The sequence below is a fragment of the Dysidea avara genome, chromosome 7, assembly GCF_963678975.1.
Source record: "Dysidea avara chromosome 7, odDysAvar1.4, whole genome shotgun sequence".
Lineage (NCBI taxonomy): Eukaryota > Metazoa > Porifera > Demospongiae > Dictyoceratida > Dysideidae > Dysidea > Dysidea avara.
The window spans coordinates 22,985,408-23,009,191 of NC_089278.1; the positions used below are offsets into that span (position 1 = coordinate 22,985,408).

Here is a 23,784-nt window from a genome sequence, read left to right on the forward strand (position 1 = left end):
GGCATGTTCACCTCCTCATTGTTACAAATCTATGTCGGGTTACATCATAGATTATAACCTATGGTTACATCCTTTTGCTAAAATAGTGCCCTCCAGAGATTTATTTCCTCTGGTCCTAATGGCACTCCCTTGTGCAGACTAGACCCACCAGACCCATTTATGTTGTTACCTTTCATATTATTCAGGCGCGCCCAAACAGTAAAATCTGATAACTTAGTCACGTGCAAGTCACGTGAACCGAAAACTACTTCTTATGGGAACTCTTTTGCACAACCGCGACAAGCAAAATATGTCACACTTTTTTGCAGTATATCATCCTGTTGGGTGGTTCACTCGGTCATGGTTTTATCAAGCGTAAAATAAAATCCCGCGAAATAATGACAGCGTTGCTATGACAATTAAAGATGGCTGCATGGCCTGGTCTTGTTAACGACTAGAAGTACATCTTATAAGCACGCCAGGATGAGTGGTGCGAAGTCGGAACGATACGAAAAATTACAACAGCGATTTGAAACCCTAACTTCACGTGCCAAGACTGGTCAATCGTTAATACCAGATGACGCAAAGAAAGAAACCAAGTAAGTTCTGTATAATAGTGTGAAACTCGAGGCTTCTCATCACCTCGCATGGTTTTGGTCGTTTACGGGCCTATCTGTTTGACTTTCCTAGTCACTTTGCGCAGGCAGTTCGAGCACCTGCTGGTCCGGCCAACCCTCTATAGCAGCGCTAGGCTTGGGCCAGGCTAAAATATCTCAAATGTTGCAAAGCCTATCATTATTATCATGCACATTTAGCATTATAAATGTTGATCTGCAGGGTGAGGCCAAGGTCAAGTGATCCACAATCAATTCGGGAGAGGGCTCAGCAAAGTTTGCAAGATACAGCAAAAAGACTTAAAGTGATTGAGGTAATTGTTTGCTTGTTGTAATGGTGAAGATATTTGTGGTCAGTGGGGGCCATCAATACAACATTTTAGTGTAACTTTGCTGTAGGCTACTAGCTCCTATTTCCTTGTTTTCTCTGGGATGGATCGAGAGGGTCGTTTATGATCATTAAGGGGCTGAGAACAAGAGGCCACCACTACTAACTTGAGTATTACCAAAATGTTATAGACCAGACCATTTTCCCTGGGGTCACAGTGGCGACACTTATTCTTTAGAAATTATGGCGTGTTTTATCTCAAACCATTAATACGATCCTGGAGAAAAGGGTGGAGAACAGGACTAGTAGCTATATCTTATCAGTGGTAAATTCTGACTCCTTGCGTTTACGGGTTTTCAAGCCTTCTTCTCGCTGGCTTCTACCATACAAAATCTCTCTAGTCTGATAGATTTAATTGATGATGAATTATGATGGTCCCAAACATTGCACACAATAGTGTATATAGCTATGTGTACATGCTCGCTGTTCCATGGCACATATAAATGGCTGAATTACCTAGAGAGGAAATGTGGTTTTTCAAAAAGTTGTGACATGGTCCACTGGATATTGTCCCTTCAGTACCAATGACATGTTGCCATATAGTGTAGTGAGTTTAGTGAATAGTGGATTTGTTGTATATAGTGTTTGTGGATTTATTAATATTGTAGTTTCCTAGCCATCACATTTAACAATTTAATAGGCATGCCTTAAACATGCACAAACTGTATGATCACGCACTTATTCATGAAATCCTTTGTATGCCTAACAAACTAGTTCACTGTTAGTAATAATTATGGGCTGCTGGTAAGGTTGAAGTGACAAGAATTAATACCAAGCTGTGTATTGAAAGCACGTTAGCACAAATGATAGTGGTTCGTTTGCACGTTACTTAGCTTTAAGTGTTCTCATCAGCCATTACTAGTTAATGTAGTTATTATACTACACAGAGGTGATGCCATATGTTTTGTAACAAACCTGAGCAGTATTTCCAGCATCTTAGGCTAGCCTTTTAACAAGTAGTGTTTAACTGAGACAGGCATTTAATTTCAACAGGTCATAGTGATATCCAGCATTTAATACTGTAAATTCTACAGTATGACTGGGAAGTGACTTAGTACTATACATTGTAAAGCCAGAATGAAGCGATACTTGTATTATAAGTTTTGGTGAAATGATATTATTGCTATATTGATACTAGCACTAATCATTAATGGAATGGTTGATTTTCTTGCCAGAATATTAGTGGTATTATTTTAGGCTAGTGTATATTACATTACATGTTGCTATCGAGCAATGGGGTTGTAGGTCAGGTACTTAAAAGTGAAGAAGATTTTCTAATGGAATACTCTAATAAAGCAATCAAAAACACTCTAATATAACAGTCACTTACTCTATAAAAGTATCATATACTTTCCAACTGAAAAAGAAATTAGCTATATGAAAATGATGATATATTTATTATGATATAGTGATATTTATTCCATGATTATTGTACCGTCATGTAGTTCAGCTGTATTGGCTGTTATTGAGATCTCTATCATAAATGTAATCCAACCTTAGGCCACAATTAGCTATAATCACACACATACACATGGTCACTGGTAGGTACTTCATATTGAAGTAGTATTGAGAAGTAACAGCAACAAAGAAATGTGTGACAATGACGAATGTATAAACTTATAATAGTATAGTAGATGTTTATGTCCTTGAAATCTAGAACCCCTCTTCTGATCTTCCGATGACTTGCATGCAATTAAGGCCACTGAAAATAACCATAAATTTTTAGTATTCCTGAGCTTTCCGGTGCTGAATATTGAGTACTGGGCCTTAAGCAGTTTATAACTTTTCAAGCAACATAGTCTCCATGTAAATTAGTACAAGGGAAAATTGAACATAAATTGACCAAAATGCCCGTTGTCAAAATGACTGTTCAATTAGAATAACCCTTTCCCCGTAATAGTTTGTATAATCTCCTAATGGCTGAAGACCAAGAAAGCAGTCACCCTAATACAACAGCCAAGTGTGGTATTTTAAAAGAATAGTCATAGCATCTATCATAGCCAAAAAGTTAACATTTAAAAAAAATCTGACAGAATTAAAAATTTATAGCATTTGGAAAATTTTCACTGAAATTGTCAAATTTTATATCCACCAAATATCCGGCTAGCTAAAGAGATCGAAAATACAAATCCAAGGGAAGACCAGTGAGCCTACACAGCTTATTCTGACAAAGATCTAGCCAAAATTGGAAGACATACTTTTCTAGCTACTAAGCATGGTCCAGCCTAGTATAAAATACACACTGTGACTGCTGTAGCAGTATCTCAATCTTACCAGCTACGCAGTAGACTAAGCTGGGGTGCCTGGTACAATGCCTTGTTTTTTATCATTGAAGGGTGTGGTCTCAGCAGTGATTCTTAGAGGTGTCTTGGTGTGTACTGATCATTTAAGGGACCATGAGTGGAGGGGACCATGACCAATTGCATTCATTTTATAAGTCTAGTTAACTGCTGCCCAATACTACCAAGGATACTACAGTCCATTAAGCACCTCAAATAGTTTTGTGGCATCTAAATATGCTTCTTCAAGGAAAGTGTCAATATAGAAAATTAATGCCTTGGTATGGTTTCCTGGCATAAAGAAGACAGCCATTTAATTGAAGATAAAAGGAAAAGCAAAACTCAAAAGGTAGAGATTTGTTGGAACCATGAAAAGCACATCCCACCCATGAGTTTGTTGTGATGTAAAGTGGTAACCATGCGCTGCTTTGTTTGACCTCTAGCCTTGCAACTGTGGTAGTAAAGCAGACAGACCAAATTATGGTTTTGACAATTTAAAAAAAAATTCTATATCTGGATGCCTATAAGTGTTTTCTTGTTTTTAATGCTGTATTTGATGTTCAATGAAGTAAGAATATTCCATTAAGGTGATTTTGTAGTGTGTAATTTTTCTATGATGGGTTTTTAGATGCAGCATTTTTAATAGCACGAGTCACTTTAAAGGGGAACAGTAATACCGTATTTTAAATGTGAACAACAAAATTGTACCTCTATTAAGGTTCTGCTTAAACATAAGCAGTATGATGTATTATGAAGAAAGCAAAGCATTAGCATGCCGTGTAGTGTACTGTAAAAAGATAATTAGTTATAAATGGCTTCCTTTTTGCATAGTGTATATATGTGATCCAGTCTGAGAAAATCAGTCTTATCGCCCATGTCAGCAGATTCGATTTTTCACCCAGGACACAAAGCTACATGAATAAACTATCTAATTCCACAATCAAAATCAGCTAGACCTGAGTGGTCTGGTTTTGCTGGCTGCTTTTCCCAAGCCCAGTGGCGATCTGTACGTGCGGTGTGGGGCCTTAATGGAGCTCTGGTCAGCCTGGGGATGACTGTATGTGGCTGTACAGCTCTGTGGTGTTGGATAAGTACCTCTGCTGTGAATTTCCTTTCATTTTAACCAATTTTGAGACCTCAATGGCCCAAAACTTGGCCTAATTCATATCCCTATGCCTTCCTTTTCAATTTTTGAACACCATCTTGCCGCCTTCCAAGCCCCTTCACCTCCCACCTATTTTGCAGCTCGCCTGATACAGTCAACCTCAGTTTAAAAACTATCTAAAGTGGCGGGAAACATAGTTGTTGGCTACTTGCACAGTGGATGCTGTGGAAGGTAAGGAATTGGTGTAAAACGTGTGAAAATTTGGTACACATAGCTCCAACCATTGGCGAGCTACAACACACTAAAATACTTAAAACCGGTGTTTCTTGATACTTTTAAATAGGCGATAAGACCAGTTTTCCCAGACTGGGTCACATATATAGTTTTGGTTTGTTTACTTACCACTGACGAGAATATTCAAACACTTTACTAACACATCACTTAAGGCTGAGTGTGGATATACAATGGATGGTGCTTCTTCACTGCTACATTACAGTACGCTCAGAGATTTTGATGACATGGAAATTAAAATTTTGAGCCCTCTGATATTAGTTATTCAGGCACAGTTCTCACAGAGTCACCCTCACAGTTCAGAATGTGTACGAAAAGTAAATAGTGAAGAAATTTATGGTACCGTTCAAATGTAATGTCGTCTCGCAAGAGTGCAAATGTTGCTAATTAAAGGGTATGGCATCTATTTTGCTCACGAGTATTCATCCCTTTTCATTTGGGATGAATACTTGTCAGCGAAATAAGTGCCACGCCCTTTATTAGCAAGTTTTTTAATTGCTTGCACTCTTGCTAGATTACATTACATTTGAGCAGTACCGTATTGTGGTAACTTATGCATCTGTAGCAGCTGGCTTTAGCTACAGAGAAGCCATCACCAACTATGTGAAGAAGCCATGCTACAAGTGACAATAGACTATTAATTGCACACACCTTTTCATGCCATAGCAGTGGCAGATCTAGGATTTTTAAAAGGGGGTTTTTGAAAGTTGGTATAACTGAATAAGGCATCTGATGACATTTCTCCGGAAATTTTTGAGGTTTTAGAAGCACTTAGATCGGATTTTAGGCTACTTTTAGTTAGCAATTACAATAAATCCAATGTTCTAACTGTAAATACTATAGCTAACTATAGGGAAAATATGGTGACTACAAGCTGTAGCTTTGATTGCTCTATTAGAGTAGTTACTTGACTGCTCTATTAGAGTATCTCAATCGTTTTTAATGCAGTGGGAGATGAAAAGTGAAGTGTTGCTGAGGGTTTAATAGCTATAAATGGTGGTAGTTAAGTGCAACTGCATGCATGCTACTGAAATACAGTAGTAAATAGTTGTTTGCTATGACAAATTGTCAGTACAACAATGTTTATGTATTTATACTGCCACTCTGTTAAATTTAAAAGGGGGTGTGTCGAAACCCCAGAAACCCATCTAGATCCGCCACTGCATAGGTAAACAACATCTGTTCATTGTCTTTGCTTTTGTATAAATGTTTTACTTGTTCACATTGTTATCAGTGGTTGTCCAAGTCATCATAAGAACACACTACCTTCACCTGCAGCCGATCCTTCAAGACCTCGACACTCGTTACCTACACTTCCTTTGTTGGGAACTTCTGCACGGAGTTGTCACTCTATTCCATGACTTCTTGAATCAGCACTACCTTCAGTTTTACTGATTTAGTACAATGTCATCTATGCATCTCTGGACTTGTCCATGTGTAAAACTAAATGTGACTAGTTCTAGGTAACGTCTATGACAGCAAGTTTGATTTTCACTGCAGACACCTGCCCAAACGCAACATTACACTCGCTTGCACACCCAATTTTGCTCGAAATTTTAAAAATCACTAATTAAGGGGCGTGGAAACTTTCACTTGTGAAGCAAGCGTGGCAGCTGTTTCGCTCACAAGAATCACCAGCGAAACAGTTGCCACACCCCTTAATAAGCAATTTTTAAAATCTCGAGCAAAATTGCATGTGCGAGTGAGTGTGACATTACGCTTGGGCAGTACCATAGCTACATGAATACATGATTAAATTTCATTGTCAAAATTAACCAGAGTTAAGTAGTCTACTTTTGCTGGCTGGTTTTTCCAAGCCCAGTGGCTAGCCATAGGAGTGATCTGTGGCTTACGGAACTCTGGCCAGCCTTGGGTCTGGATAATGTTTAATTATTAAATATTTAGACTTTTAGACTGATGTAAAAGTTAGGATTATAAAGTTTCATCTATTGTAGGACACAATTTGTAAAATAGATCACATCTCCTAACAATATTTAAATGAATAATCAAAATTAATGCCTACACATATATGATGCTTCATCCTGACACTAAAATTCCTGTAATGTGCCGTATTACTCGTATTATAACAAATGGAAGATGTACCTTTGCTGCCAGGTTCATTTCTAAAGTTTGCTTAGCTCAATATACAGATGTGTAGCAAATTGTTTATCCATCTCTACTACCATATAGTAAAAAACTTTGGCAGTAAAAAGTGTGACGAAACCCGTGTTGAAAAAATTAGCAGAAAAAAATTTGGCAATTGGAATAATATTCGCCAAAGTTTTTACTGTACGGTATGTAAGGATAACGACAAGGTGTCAACTCATCAGTTAAGTAGTGTAGTAAGTGTATAGGTAGCTAGCGTTGTTGTTGTAGCAGTACTTTTGTAGCTACTGATCTAACAACGTGGTAGCAAAGGCGTGTTTCACTATCTCCTGCGATGCAGAGAGCGACCGTATTTACTTTTTCAGTGAACTTTAGTAGTAGAAGTTATCACGTATATCAAAGTATTTGGCCAATCCATCGCGAGACGATGAACTAGTAGCTGACATGTGAACGGGAAGCCGGTCAGAAATGCTATCCCAAGGAATGCTTACAGCAGTGGGCCTAGGAAGATCTCCAAAGTCAGCTCAATCTTTATTGCGTGGTGGTACGAGCTGACCTTCATCTCAAGTTCTAGTCACACAATGTGCTTGTGTAATCATCTAAAATAATTGGCGATAAAAGCTTTGGCGAATTGAATGCTATTCGTCAAATTCGCCGAAGTGTTTTACTGCCAAAGTTTTTTGCTATACGGTATGGTCGAGGACTATTTTGCGGACTACTCACACTTTTGACGTAGTGATTTGCGGTTATATGGAAACCATCCTTAGCACCTTTTTGATCCTCCCATAAAACATTATTTCGGGTTTTTGTATAAAACTCCTCTGGTCATTGTGATACCTATAAATGGTATCACTTTTTACATAGAAATGTGGGTAAAAATGTGGGTGGATACAGAATAAAGCATTGTGTGTGATTCAGAACTGCACACAAATAATGAAATAACGTTTAGAAAGGAAATAGGGGATAAAAACGGCATGCAAATTGAAGCTTCAAAGCTGTATTGTTACAATTTTTATTATCATGTTTCAGTTGTACTGGAGGATAAGGTGGAGTAGGAGTTCCTATTATACATGAATTCATCAACGGATAAATATTTTACTACGTGTCCTAATTTTAATAGTAATAAATGGACATGTGTCATTATTTATGCAAGTGGGGATATTTCAGCTTGGTTTTAAGGGTCATTCATTTTCCATGGTAAATCATAAAAATTTCAAGGGAATATTTAAGCAACGTCCCTCGATAATTTGCATATGCATACAATGCCAGTATATGGGTTCAGCTTAAAAAGTACCTGTGAAACAAATGCTTTGACTTTCATGTATGACTATAGTTTAAATGTTCAAATACATAATTTGAACTAATTGCCTTTTCATCCTAGTGTGGAGTTAGTTGGCACACAGTACCTCTTTACTTTAAAACAAATCTTTTGTAATTTCGGACAGCTAATAAAGACTTGATACATTTGTTTGTCTGGCAGACACTTTTTGTATAATTGTTATGTCAAGCTGTTAAGAGTTCATACAAATATTATGAGCTTTTATTCAAACTGTCTATATTTAATTTTAAAAGGATTGTAGTATCAAGTGTAACACACCAAAATCCACTGCTTTGTGTGATCTTTAATGTTCATCAGAAGAGTCGGTCAGTTTTAGGGAGTTGGCAAGACCAGAAATATTGCCTTATACTTACACTGGGAGGTGTTCAGTTCTAATTGAATAATCACGAAATCATAAATCTGGTCATCCGAAGTGTCGTGTTGTAGTGTATCAACAAAACTTATTATGAATTATCTGTAGTCCGACAAGTGAAAAGGCACACCTTGTTGTGCGTTCGGGCTTCTTTCACTTTAAATTGTCCTTGGTATTGTTTTCTCTGCAAACATACTGGCTTCCGTACTTGCTAAACATCGTGATGATGTGTTTAATGTAGCTTGTCACAGCCCACAACTGTGCGTGCAAATGAAATTTCACCCAAAATAATACACCTACATGTTTACTAGCTTTCAATGTGTATAGGAATGTATATACGGAAGTGTAGCCCAAACTTTACTCTTCATGATTTCATCTACTGCTGGTGGGTGAGCTGCATACACTGAAACCTGTGTAATCCGACAGCTATTGTTTCTGAAAATCATCAGATTAACAAAGGCTTGGCGGATGTAGATGGTGTTACATAGTAAAAGATTGATTGGTACAGTAACACTGTCAGCTTATAGAAGTTAGAAACACTTCACTGTATATGCAAATATTTAAATATCTCTACATGTCTAAGTTTGAGAGTTTTATAGCTGCTCTACTGTTTCAAAACTTCCATCTTTGGATTTAGTGATTGGGATTTCACAAAAATCCCATACTTCTGCATTATATGCTAATTTGCATCCATAAGATATTTAGAATACATGTAGTCAAGAGTTCATAATATATATATCAGTTATGAACTCTTGATGTAATGGACTTGACATGCATCCATCCGTAAATTTTAGTGCAAGGTTTCTGTAATACCGTGAAAGTATGAAGAAGTAAACTTGGAACTTAATTTGCAGGCAGTCAAACTGTCATGGATTCTACAAAACAGTTGAAGCACATAATCTTAGGGTTATAGCTTTAATATAGAGACTGCTGTAAAGTGTAAACCCTTTATTGCTATTTTTTTAATACTGTACAAAGCATCGTGACGGTGCAATGTCTATATTATGTGTGTGTGTAGCTATCCTTGTGATAATTATAGAAACTAGATAATCAGCTTTTAGGGCTTGCATCATAGAATAGAGATTCACAATGGTTACGTCATTCACATAGGAACTAATAGTTTTGTGTATGGGTAATCATTGCTATGGCTTTTGTTTTATGCTGCCATTTATGCTGTTATGTTTGATAAACTTAGGCTGAAACTGTCAACTACTGGACACATTTATTAGTCAAGTTGATTGGTACATCATTTTGACATACGTATAAAGTCTCTTATTAAGCTCTACTTCCTTTTTAGCTAGTGATAGTGTAGTTAGCTATTAATAGAGATTACAGTATTGAATTAAGTCATGTATTCAAAGTATGGATGCTTCAGTTTACAATACAATTGATTATGAAGCCAAAACATTAGCTTCCTGTTGCCACTACAGCTGGTGTTAGCCTTACATTTGTGAACTTTTCTTTATCACATACTATGGGAATGAGGGCCGACTGTTACATGACAAGAATGGTTTATGTACTGCTACAAATACTACCCTTGATTATTTTAATTGATAATGTAGAAGTCAGCAATGTTATATTAAACTATTGACCTATACATGGTCATGGCAGGAAATTCATATATCACAATATACACACCTGTGTTTACCTGTTTGTTCTTAATGCTTTTCTTTGAACAAAAGTATGGCTTGTTTCACATGTTGCAACCATTTGAGCATGATGAATAATGTGACGGGTGTGTACAGCCATGATGTAATGATCTATATGGCTAACTGTTAAAACAACAACTGTCTCACACATAACACACTCATGCATACATGCATGCACACACAACACATACGCGAGTGCATGCACATGCATGCGTACACACGCATACAATTTAATAGGGTAGCCTTGCTAGAAATTTTGTAAAATTTCGAATGACTGTGGACTCCTTAAGTAATGTTGATAACATGATATCATTGCATTGCCACTTTTTCTACATTAGTTTCTACATTAGTTTCTACATACATAGTATTCATGGTGATGCCTTTAATTTACATAGTTAACTATTCTTGTGAATCCACAATGTAAATGTTGAAAACAAGGAGGGATGGTCATACTGGAAGTTGCCACAATGTGCATCCACTAAGGATGCATCTTGGGCTTGTGAGATTGTGTGCACCCCCTCAGTGTAGTCTGTGTCACTGGATTATGTACACTCCTGCACTGTAGTATGTCCCTGGACAAATCACTGATAAAGTTTTACTGTACTTTTGAACTTTCAAACACTTGACGTAGCTCATGTCATAGAGTTACATTACATATGCCCATGATTTAGTACCATTCAACCTTGCTGACAGTTCGGAAATACAGTAATTTTCCTGCACTTATGTGGAGCAAAGAAAGTAGATACCACACGATGTGTATAGTTACCTTGGGGATGTGGTGTAGTTGTGTGATGTCACATTGACACACTATGCAGACATAGCTGCTGATCATGGGTAGTGATGTGTAACTGATGTTATGGATGAATAGTGATGGTAGTTGTGATGCGTGTGGCCCAAGCCATGTAATTACCATGTCTATAAGTATTCCTATTATTTCTGTATTGTTTTTATATATAGTAACGTTTCAAGACTATAGTTAGTAACATAATTAACATTTTAGCATCCATGACCACCATGCCTAACTATTAAAGTTGATAATCTTAGATACTTAAAGTTGACCATGGTATGTGTGCAGCTATGCTAGTGGGCTGAGATTACCTTCTTATGTTCTCTTATTCTTCTAGTAAACACCTCAAGCTTAATATTATATGCTGCTGCTGTACAAATGCTTAATAATGTAGTTTTACAATGCACTACTATAGTTTTTTGGTGATCCTGTATATATGTAGGAACACATGTGGCAGCATCGACAACAAGAACGAGAGCTCAAGAGAGCAGAGATGGATTTGGTGAAACAGCAGAAACAAGTTAGACAGGCTATGAGGCAAGCTGAAACTGGTAAGAAGATACTACAACAGCAATGAATCACTGCAACACCATATAGATCTAGCTCGTAAGGAAGGCGACCAACTGCAGTGGTTACAGGAGCAGGAGAGAAAGTTCGAGAGTTTTCAGGATAGTGAACGTCACAAGAAAGAAGAGGTGATGTGATGATCACATTATATTATTAAGAATTATATACACTGCTGCTGTTATTGTAGATGTCTTTGACAAAGAAACAGCAATTGAAAGAACAGTTACAGAGAACCAATGAACAAGTGAAGCGATGTATTAGGAATGAGTAAGTATTCTCTTATTGTATAATTATAACGGTTGTATGGGAAAGTTTTATGTGTCTAAGAACAGTAACCGACATAAGTTGTGTTGAAAAAATGTTTAGTAGTTAAACTCTTCCCACCTACTGAATTTCCCACTACATAATGTTTCCTGCACTTATGGCAGTCTTGAAGAGTAGTGTGGGCTTCTTTCTATACAAGACCAATTCTATAGTGAACATTTTTCAATATTAATCTGTTTCATTTTTTCATGTTCAACACTGTTCAAAATGCTTTTTTTGGAAATAATAACATTTGATTTTAGTTATCTGTGAGGAAATGTTATTTACTAATGCATGGTAATTTTCACTGAGGATTTTAAAAAATCTAGAATATTGTATGTGGGCTTCCATTAAAACCATACATTAATATATAGAGAATCCAGTTTTAGGAAAAGCGGTATGGAAATGTGATTGTCTTTTGTAAGGGACTGTCTGTATATAAATTATGGGTTTCCCAAATAATTTAAGAGGAAAAGAACATTTACATAGTAAAGCATTGATATGGTAAATTGTAATGCTTTTTGCAATGAAACATCACTGTATGTATGGGACCTTTACTAATAAAAATAGAGATCCATGTTGTAGTAAAATTGTTTTGATATAGTAACATACAGTATCAGTGTTCATCTATGTGTGTGTCTGGCACAATATGCAACATCAACTTGTTTCACCTGTGGCATCAATTACTTGGTGTGGTTTAGTCCATCATTGAAACAACAAACACAGCAAAATTTTATTATGAAACTACACTACACACATTTGTACTTATAGCAAAATTTATGCGAGTGAAATACATAGGGAACTTTGCTTTAAGCAAATGATTACTGACTGTTCTGCATAAATAATACAGTACTTTAAATGATACAGTACTTTGCATTTTTTTTGTTTTGTTCTGGGAAGGAGTTTTCTGCATCCCTGAGCGTAAATTATTTTTATTAATAATTCAAATGTGCGTGGTAGTTCACTTATACAAGTAGTGTGTTGATCTCACTACCAGAGCAATTAGACTGTTGACTGTCTCATTAAATTAGTCATTTCCCAACTATACATGTTTGAGCATCAGTGATATAATGGCGTTATATGCTCGGTCCATGTATGCCATATAAAACTATATTTACTTGAATTGTGCCAAGTGTGTACACTACACCCTCCAATAGTATACTGCACTATAGTACGTTCACATTGAGCTGAATCCTCAAAAACATTTAATAACTCATGGATGCAATTACACATGATCTTGAAATTTGGCTCATTTGTAGTACTGCTTGATCCGCTAAAAATATTTTGAAATCTTGTTGTTCAAATGTTTGACATAATATTTACAGCCAATCAAAGTTTTCACAATACATTTCCTATTGGGAAGCCATATAAGTACAGCGTCCGTTACCGCCCTTTCCCTAACTTGTAATGGAGCCAAACCGTACATGTCTGTTGTTGACACCTTTGCTGTTACCGATAATCATCTGGTTGGCTGAAATGTTAACTCTGTTGAGAAAAAATCCACTTTTAATTTTTAGCTGTTTTTGAGGATTCAGCTCAACGTGAACATACTATACACTTTTGTAAATGCTTAATACTAGTAACTAGTATGTTAAGTAAGAGGCAAGCCTAAACAACTGCCCGGTCAAATTATCAGATACTATAGTTAGTAAACTAACTTCCAATCAATCATGCTGTGGTGACTTGGGTGACAGATTAATAGTAAATAAACAAGTAGCAATATGTTGTGTTTGTTAATGTTACAGAATGGCTATTAATATAGGCAGGTTTTAGTGTGGCTATAAACTTGGAAGTGTCTTGTCCGTATCTTTGGTTTGCAAAAGAGATGGATATATCAGTATTTCAGTATATAGATTTGTATACAATGGTAGGACGGAAACATCTTGGAGATACTGCCAGCTGATGAAACAATTAGAACTGCGACGGCATGAGGTGGAGCAACTCAGTAAAGACTTTGAGAACAAGATCAAAGCCAAGGAGGTATATGTGTGCATGTGCAGCACTACATAGATCAGAGAATTTTTTATACAATCTGCCAATAATAATGTGATAGGATGAACAACATCATTTGAAACAGCAACTAGCAGAATTGGCCATACAAATCAACATGGACACGCACAAGGTGCATCAAACAGAAGTTGAAGATCGTAGACTGAAACAATTTGCTCAGAATAGGGAAATAGAGGTATGTGTTAGGTCCTCCTTCAGTGTGTCAATTGGCACCATTCCGCATCAGGTCACCAAACAACGTGAGGAATCATTACAAGCAGAGGAGGCCACAAAGAATCAAGCTGGTGCTCGTTATGAGCGAAACATTACTATGATAGCTCAAGGCGTCGCCAATACAAAGGGATCGCTGCAGAGAAAATCCAGAAAAGGTATGATATGGGTAGCCCAAATATAGGGCATGTGATATCACATCATATTTATGCACTATTTGACCTGATTACATAAAGTGATGCAGTTAAAAGTGTTTTATTGAAGGTACTTTGCTATTTTAGTAGCAGTCATCCAGGAAAGTGGATCATGATCATACACTTAAGTAGGAATCTGACAACATACACACACATTAATTAATTAAATTCCAGATACTCACATGACTTAGGTGTCAGAGGATATACACTTATATATAGTCCCAAAATGGTGGGCTGGTTTGTGACAGTGCATGCACCAATAAGTAGCATATGGGAAACATAACGTCACTTGGGTCAACTCCCTAGCTCTTAATTGTATTGGTCATGGAAACAAATAGTGATGCTGTAATATGTAGTAACTTGTTTTTGTGTGCTTCTAGTGTTGTACCACCAAGCACATGATGTATGTGTTGTAACATCCTTGAAATAGTAATCTGATGGAAACAATGCACTAGAACTTTCTAACATACACAATATACTGTAATGCAGTATGCAATGTGTGTATTACATAGTTAGTAAGTATGCTATAGGAAATGCTACAACAGTTTGCATATCAACATGATTACATATACCTTTTTGTGTAATGGTGTAATGTGTTGTGCCGTTTGACAACTCTTTGAAATATAACATAAAAGGTTTAAGCCATCATATTAGTACATGTACGATCATATCATGCTGACTGCATTTCATTGCAATAGGATATCTACTCACACTTCTGTCTGTCTGTCTGCATTCCTTTGTTATCACACAATCCTATGCACATATTGAAGTGGTTGTTGTGCGAAATGAAGTGCTCATCATCTGAGAATGAAGTCACTTTTAATGAAGCTTCTAACAGCCATAATTTGTTGTATATACAGAACTTTGAATGCAACAAAGTTGCTGGAATTCTTTGTGTAAACCACACGCAAACTGCAAGTAAGTACCTAAGCCATTCAACTCATACAAGCCTTTACATACAAGTTTCACTGACCACAATATCCTTGTGATTTTCTTTGGCAACCTTTTTGGTTACAACATTTTTGTTCTTTTAGCTTGCATCCTTTTTTCTCTATTTCTAAACCTTTTTGGTACAACAGTATTTCTGTTATGTGTCTCACTGCATACGTATATGAATTTTCATACTATAGCTTACTCTCTCACTGCACACTTACCTACCTGTTTCAAAAGCCTTCAAGCCTAGCCTTTTACTGCCACCACTTTTAATTTTGTTACATTATTAAATAATAAAACGTTTTCAAATAATAAACAAAACACTGTTGTAATACATTGTGTAGGCTTAGTGCTATACACAATTAGTAGAAAGACTAGGGCAATGAAGTACTACATGAAGAGCATGCACGGGTTCTAGTCCCAATTTATCACCCTAATTGAATGGATAACATACTTGTTAGGACTAGTCCTGCACTGTAGGGCAGGTGTATGTCTATGTATGTCTCTTTTCACTAAAATCTGATGTCTGCTAGCTTTGATTTGTAGCGTAATGTTTTTCCTCTAGATGGTCACTTGCTAGCTGGTGTTCAGAACAAACTGAAGCAGAATTTAACTGTACAGAAAATGGGACAGAGAGCTGCTGAAGATGTTGAGCTTCGGGCACTGGGAAAACACTCTCATTATCGTGTTGAAGTGAGTGGGTTCTATAACATATCTGATTACTAGTAACCAGTTGTTTGTATGCAATTTGTGGTATTTGTGGGTAAAAGTTTAATTAAGAATGATGTGATGAAATTTACAAATGGTCAATTAGGTAATGGAGTTTTGCATAAGTTATGGATGCTAAGACCACATTTATAATATCATAATAAGACCATTTAGTGGCCAGTTACCTTTTATTAGTGTAGTCCTATTAATGAGTGAATATATACTATCATGTGATGTATAGTAGTTGTATTTATCAACCATAGAGCATCTTTACAATTTCCTTAACAACTAGCCATGAATAGCCTTATTTGTGCAAGTATGTATGTGTTCTCTTTTACTAAGCCAGTGTAATGATGCCTTGCTTGTGAGGTCAACCATCTTCATTGCAACTTTTAAGAATTCACAGTGTGTAGTTAGTTTAGGGTAGCCGTTGCTAAGACAACTAAGGATGTTAATGGCTATAACATTTGCTTAATTTGGTACAGCAGCTATATTATACAGTAAAGACAGACATTCCACAACTGTAGCTATACATATGTTGTCTTATATTTGGCTATCCCAATTAATTATATAGTCATGTCTGTTATTGTGTCATCATTGAATTTCCATGATGCACATGCACAACATGAGGTAACTATCATGCCTTTATAGTATGCAGTACATATTTCTCTATAATAATTACAATTTTGTAACTGTGTCTGGGAAAACTGGTCTTTTTTGATTTTATTGTTATTTTTTGTTATAACTTGCCAATTTTAATGCTACATCTTAGATGTTTTACCTTGCCTTCCAGGTGGTACCAGGAGGTTATGAACTGCCGAAGGAGCATGAAACTGAGTTGCACGACAATCCAAATTACGTCACTGCATTTGCTTTATGTCATGCGCAAATGGCGTTCCTGCCACACTAATTGAAGTCGAAGTAGAGAAGAGTTCGCCACCATTGAGACCTCCAGGTAGACTCAGCCAACTTCACCATCGCCATGTGTCACTGGTCAAGCGCAGTTTCATATACAGCTTCAAATAATGAGATTATACTTTCCATATATGGAAACTAATTGGCAATTGATTTGGATTGTGATGGCACCCAGCAGGCAGTGTAAGTTTCATGCTCCTTCGCCGCCTTTGGAGGCTCATAAGCTCCTGATGGTACCGTATAGCTAGGGACAAAACTTTCACGAAACTATATGATTTTTAATTCACAAAACGTACATTGTAGCCAATAGCTTCAAGCATTTCACAATTATATATTCATGAAGCCACCATTTCTCACAAAATTTGCAAAAGTTTCGTCCCTTGAAAATTTCCAGTTATACGGTAGCTACACAATAGTTACACAACAGCCCTATTTTGTGTTACATTTTTATTGTAAGGTTCTACCAAGAGTTAATGGTTCTACGTATTGGTAGAGTTGATTTCAGGAAGGAGACATTACAATAAATTATGAGCTAGCGGCTGAAAATGATAGGAATTATACGGTATACAAGTATTCACCAACTCCACATAGCCAGACCCAGCCACCTCCTCATTCCACCAAGACTCAGACCACTTGCATGGCTTGCCACAGAGCTTAGAAAAGGCAGCCAGCATAAGCAGACAACTTTGGTTCAGTTTGACATGAAATTCAATATAATGTATTAGTGGTGAGACCGGTTTCCTCAGATGTAGTCACAATGTGCATGTAAGTAAAATGAATAACATCAGACCTCTTTATTCCCTGTTAATCATTTAAAATATTTATTGCACCTTACAGTTACGTATGTAGATAGTATAAACACTTACAAAAATTTGTGATGTTGACACTGGTTATGACTATATACATCCAGTAGTCAACAGTTTAATTAACGAAACATACTACATTTACTTGATTTCCAAAAATAAGGTTAAAATTCCCGCTACAATTTTAAACCAGCCTACTACTACTGCTGCTACCTATGCTGTAACGTCAAGTTTTACCTTATGCTTACCACAACCTGATCAATTATTCACATTACATTTGTTGTGCTATACGGTAAGGGGAATTTTGATTATTTGATGGCTGTTAGGTTTTTCTAAGGCAGTGACTTAAGTACTTTAAGACGAGATGTAGGTGATGTTTATGTATGACAAGTGTGCATGGTATACTTTTAATTATTGACAGAAACAAGGACAAAACCCTTCAAATTATACTGCATTGTGGTAGCTTTGTAACAACACGGTTGAAACTATTAGCTTCAATGAGAATGACATGGCATCTTTGTTGTGAATCCCTATATGATATTTGATTGTATGCAACCAAATGCTAGGCAATTACTTACAGTAAAATCTTAATAGGACCACAAATGTCATCAAATGAGGTCACAACGTTTATCCTAGCTACTGCACAGTAGATTAGTTATGTGTACAAGATCCCATTTTTTTTGTAGTAAAGCAGCAAAATATCCTCCAGTACAAATTTCTGCAATTGGTAAATCCGTGGCATTGGAACAATTTCATCTCTTTGGATAACATGGCATTAATATTGTGAGAAACATTTTATTATTAACAAGGAATTTTAGTAAAATGTCTTTCACAAAACATAAGAAATATCACCCTTCCAGTGATTTTTTTTTTTTTTAAGTATGGCTACAGTTCACAAATTTTGCACAAATTGAACCTAAGCCACTGCACAGCATGTTGGAGACTCACTTGACATGTTGTGTGGCAATTGGCGCTGCTAAGAGGGGCTAACTGTAACATAAAAATATGTATTTTCTATTTTAACTGCTGAAGATTGCCTGTCTACAATTAATAAAATTTGCTGATGAATACTGGAACAATTTGTAGTACAGGACACTGGTGCAATAAACTTAAGCTCAGTTTAGATGTCACTTAGTTACATTAGGGCACTTAATTGCCATATATAATAACAGAAACACAACACACACTAACTATAGCTATACACAATTGTTTCTCATTATCGGAGATGTTCTATAGTTGTGTAATAAACAAAGTTGTTAGCATGAATATCATGCAGATAGCCACCAACAAGAGACAATCACTGATGGAGGATTATGAGGAGAGTGTGAGGCAAAGAAATGCTGTAGAGCTACACAAATGGGAGGAGCGTGTTAGCCGACAGCAAAGTGAACTTAAGAAGAAACAACATGTCGATCGCCTTAGGCAGCTACAGGTGATACCTTGCCACACATAGTGAGCCATAGTATTGATAAGGTGTTTACAGAAAACTGTCAGTCGGTTTGATGAGAATGAACATGCAACGTATGCACAAGTGAAAACTGCTGAGGCATCACGTAAGAAACAGGACCAGGTAGTCACTAGATTGCAGTCAGAACTGGAGACTATGAAACGAGACAATGCTCGTAGGCTAAAGGTACATATGCTGCACTATACTACTGCTTTTACCGCTAATGCCTGGGACAGGATGCAGCCATGAAGGCCAAGAAAGCAGAAGTTGAGCTGGAGCAGAAGTTGCTGAGAGAGACTGCAGAGCTGACTAAGGTATGTGGCACAGGGCTGTGGATATGTGTTCTAGGCATAAGTTAATATTAATTCCCATTAATGCAGATCACTTACTAGTAGTAAACTACCTACCCAGGTATCTACAAATTGAAAACTACCTAAAAATAGAAACCTAGTAAATGGTGTTTCCAAATTGTAACATTGCTGGTAATTTTGGGACAAAAACACTAATCAAGGCCTCTATTTTGAGATTACCTTCATTCATGTACATTTATGGTGGTTAGTCAAGACCACTGTAATTTGTCTGTTTGTAAACAACACTGCTACCACTAAATTCATGTGTGTAGGTTACAAATTGCTAGAACAAAGAGTTTCTGCTTTGTAACTGTGTTCTTTATTAGATGAACACACACAAACCTTCTGAGCATTCGGTTGTCTTGCAGTCATCATAACTTACATTATAGTTAGTCAGAATTTGGACAACAGTAATCTGTAAAAACTCAATCAAGTGCTCACTGTAGTTTAATTTCCTTACATCATTGTCATTACAAACAAAGAAGCGCTACTTACACAAGGCTGACCTCAAGCCGATTACATCACCTGGTATGCGATGTTGCGTGGAGGATCCATTTATCCTAGTAACAACAGGAAAACTGTACTGTCTGCTAAATTAAACAGTTGATATAACTTGTAAAATGAAGAAGTACACCGCTTGGTTGCTATACTTTGTTTGGTAAAAGAGTCAACTTTGTGCACATAGTACATGTCATTGTTGAGTATATGGTGTACATCAATCAGTCAAACTTCTTTAATGCACTTATACAATTAACTCTCAAGTTGGCCCTCCAGTGTGATTATTGGATGAGCTATCGAATCACAACATACCTTCATGAAAACTCCACACATCTTTTTGTAATTAACATGCCAGTTCCATTACTAACTAGTACAGTAATTGTTCTACTACCACACATCCATGCAATGATATAGTCCATGCAATTGGCCCACATAACTTAAAACGGCTATGCCTAATGCATACACACCGTATGTTGCATGTCAACACACATCACCTAACACAAGTACAAAAAATATGCTGAACATAGAACATGGTTGGAATAAACTAGGACCACACATTACAACTCAAGTTACAGTGTTATAAAACATCCTTGTACTATGGCTGTATATTTTTGATATTGATGGGCATACAGTGATGGCTGTTTGTAGTAGTGGATCTGTGATTATCTGTCACTGTGTGTTTTGGTACCAAACTGGTCTGTTTTAATTTGTTACTACATAGAGATGGCATAAAAAAGATTACAAAACTGAGGTTTGAACCCAGCACATAAGCAGCCAAGAATGACCTGCCCATTGTTCTACCAAGTCATTCAAATACTTATAGGGTTTGGCTAGTAATAGTGCTTTATTGAAACATACATAGGACCATTTGGTATTGATACTGATATCTATATACAGCTAATCTGATGATAGGAGACAGTAAAGCTGATGTATTGGTCGTGGCTCACTATACTATGAGACCAGACCACATATTTGTAAGGTGTAACAAGTTAGCTACAATTGTTGTGGTCGCTAGATATATTAGACCAGTTTGTCACCATACAAAGATAGTACAATTACACGGAACGTGTTGTGTATGACTATGTAACACGGGCAGATTACACATTAAACAGTAACCATCCTTTGTACCTCACTAGTTTAAACACATACCACATTTCATCACTACAAAAAGTATAACTATTATATTATTTGTATAAGTATTTACCCCAACTTTGGATTTCCACACATACATATACATTTTGAAGGGGTCAGTAGAAAAGGCACATTTGAAAAATAAAATGGGTCTATAGTAGGCATTAAATAGAATTTTCAGACCTTCCTGAATTGTTGTAGAATATTGCAAATTTGAATTTGGTTGTGACTTGAACTGTTAAGTCCTGTTGTTAAATTTTGTGGAAATATTATTAACATGCCTAACCAAGCAATTTTGTTTTTACAAAATGACAAATATGTCAAAATGTGGGTTACCCCCTTTTTCCGCTGACCCCTTCATTTATATTAAAGAATTCCATACAAACAACATGTGATACAGCAGAAGTACATGTAATGTTGTATGGGTATCAGAATTTAAGAACTTTTATATGGACAACATAGAGATTTAAGCCTATACTGTTCCACTTACTTGCTTGGTTACACAAGAGGCTACTAAGTTGATATCATAGTTATAGGACAATAACTGTTAAGGGGTGACACATGTGTGTATATACACATACACCGTATTTCCTTGGTTATATAAACGCTGCACCTTCAATAGTAACCACACTTGAGTGGTATCACAATCAATTTGAAAATAAGGGCTTAAATGCTGATTTCAAGTATTGAGTGATGGTCAATTATGAATAGTTGCCGCTTTGATTTTTGGAACTAAGGTAATAAATGCCGCAGCATTTAATACAGGTATACCCATAATGTGGAGGGTGTGGGGGTGGTGTGCCAGGGTAATACCTGAACTGTCACCAGCACATACATCACATTCCCTATAAGGATGGTGTCTACCTTATGTGCTACTATATATACTGTAACATCATAACCTCGGTACGTAGTTCCATTACAGCAGTTAGTGTCATAAGTTAATGGATTGGGTGTCAGTGGCAAATCTGCAAGTGTTGCCTTGTCCTTATTGTGCTGGTGTATTGCAAGTATTATACTGGCCACACTATGAACTAGCAATAGACCATCACAATATTGCTGCATGGAAGAACTATCACTGAGTGAAACAATAGTGAACACTGTATCATCATAACTGTCTAGACACTAGCTATTTATGGTATGAACTTTTATATTCGTAATGGTGGACTAGGATACCATTAGGATACATTTGTTCTGTCTGTGAATGAATGAATGTCCATCCAATGAATATCATCAATTAGTGTGAATATCTGCCAACGCGTTTACTTCCTATGAAGCTCAATCACTACTAAAGCAATACATTCTGTTCAGTCCAACGCCAATGCATTTATTATTACCACCAACTGAGCTTGAAGAGCCCTTGATATTTTGCAAGGTGTGTAGAAAGGTGCTACACACCATTGCCGTTATGATAATTTGCACTAGCAAACAGCTAAAACTTTCATAGTGGACAAAAGTTTCAGTTGAACTTTCAAGAGTCAAGATATTTACTAATGCTCAAAACTAGCACAGACTTTTTGTACTGTTTAATCATCATGCCTATCTTGGAAATGCTTTTATAGAAAGTATTTCCGTAAGTTGAACTTCAATAGTTTTGTACCTTGAAATTATTTAGCCACTATTTACTGTAGTATTTCAGACACATTATACACTTACAATTATTTTATAGGCACTCAACTTGAGAGAGGAAGGGATAAAGATGTTAGCCTACCAGCGTAACTTGGCCAGAGAAGAGAGGTGGATGTTACAAGAGGAGCGTAAGGTAGGTGTGGCTAGTAGAGGAAGTGTAGTTGATCATGTGATCTAAAACAGGAACATCAGAGGCAGCACCGTATCATCCAGCAAACTGATGTGTTGTCATGACATTTCATAGCTGTTTTGGTTTTGTAGAACTAATTTATTTATTATTTTATGTGTTGGTGTAAAACTGTATATGAATTTGTCTAGCAACACCAATTAGTCTGTCCGATATTAGTCTATCTAATTGGAACTATGCCATTTTACATCCTCAATTTCTAAACTTGATGGCAATTAGTTATAACCATACAAGTGGTGATGTCAAGTGTGCATGTGTGATGTTAAAACTAGATAATAAGTGATGCATGTGTGGTTATATACAGGGTACCAAAGGGCAAAATACCTTTACAACATGGATGCTTTGAAGAGAACAATACTGTTTAGTGATATTTTTTAAGTGTTGGCAAACCCAATGAATAGACCATTATAGTTATCAGTAGGTAATTAAGACTGCAACATGATCCATGACGTACTATCGGTTATAACCATACAAGTGGTACATTCTAAATGTCAAGTGTGCATGTGTGATGTTAAAAAGTGATGCATGTGTGGTTATACAGGGTACCAAAGGGCAAAATACCTTGACAACATGGATGCTTTGAAGAGAACAATACTGTTTAGTGATAATTTTTAAGTGTTGGCAAACCCAATGAATAGACCATTATAGTTATCAGTTGGTTATTAATAGGTAATTAAGACTGCAACATGATCCATGACGTACTATAGGTGATAGCTAGAATGGATTCCCAGTGGAATGTGTATATAACATTAGTTATCCCCTGCATGCCACTGGTAAAAAAAAAACTTTCCCTAGTGGTGATCATGATACTAAATTTGATACATGGCAATGAATTTGTATAAGAGTTTGCTGTTAGCCTTATAAATTGCACAAAAATAGATGCTGTACACAGTGCATTCCATTACATTCTGTTTGCCACACAGCTGAATTTAGGAAATTACATAACATAACTGCTATAGTTATGAACTGGCACACAGGCAAGAGGGTGTTGCATCATTTCAAATGCTGCTATA

General features: G+C 36.6%; 1 protein-coding gene across 1 annotated transcript; it reads left to right on the forward strand.

Moving 5' to 3' along the window:
- The first annotated feature begins 367 nt into the window (after positions 1-367).
- On the forward strand, positions 368-22,907 carry LOC136260108 (golgin subfamily A member 6-like protein 22). The gene is made up of 14 exons (XM_066053733.1): positions 368-578; positions 817-907; positions 11,332-11,440; positions 11,487-11,584; positions 11,644-11,723; positions 13,631-13,739; positions 13,813-13,944; positions 13,996-14,137; positions 15,672-15,799; positions 18,809-18,964; positions 19,016-19,165; positions 19,216-19,293; positions 22,625-22,717; positions 22,768-22,907. The coding sequence occupies exons 1-14, from the start codon at positions 463-465 to the stop codon at positions 22,816-22,818; spliced, it is 1,533 nt and encodes a 510-aa protein (XP_065909805.1). The 5' UTR covers positions 368-462; the 3' UTR covers positions 22,819-22,907.
- The last annotated feature ends 877 nt before the right edge of the window (positions 22,908-23,784 follow it).

Excerpts from the sequence above, each read along its gene's own strand:
- LOC136260108 (XM_066053733.1), top strand. The coding sequence starts at position 463 with ATGAGTGGTGCGAAGTCGGAACGATACGAAAAATTACAACAGCGATTT. Across the intron at positions 11,441-11,486 it reads TATGAGGCAAGCTGAAACTG|ATCTAGCTCGTAAGGAAGGC; the intron begins GTAAGAAGATAC and ends AACACCATATAG. Across the intron at positions 13,945-13,995 it reads CTCAGAATAGGGAAATAGAG|GTCACCAAACAACGTGAGGA; the intron begins GTATGTGTTAGG and ends ATTCCGCATCAG.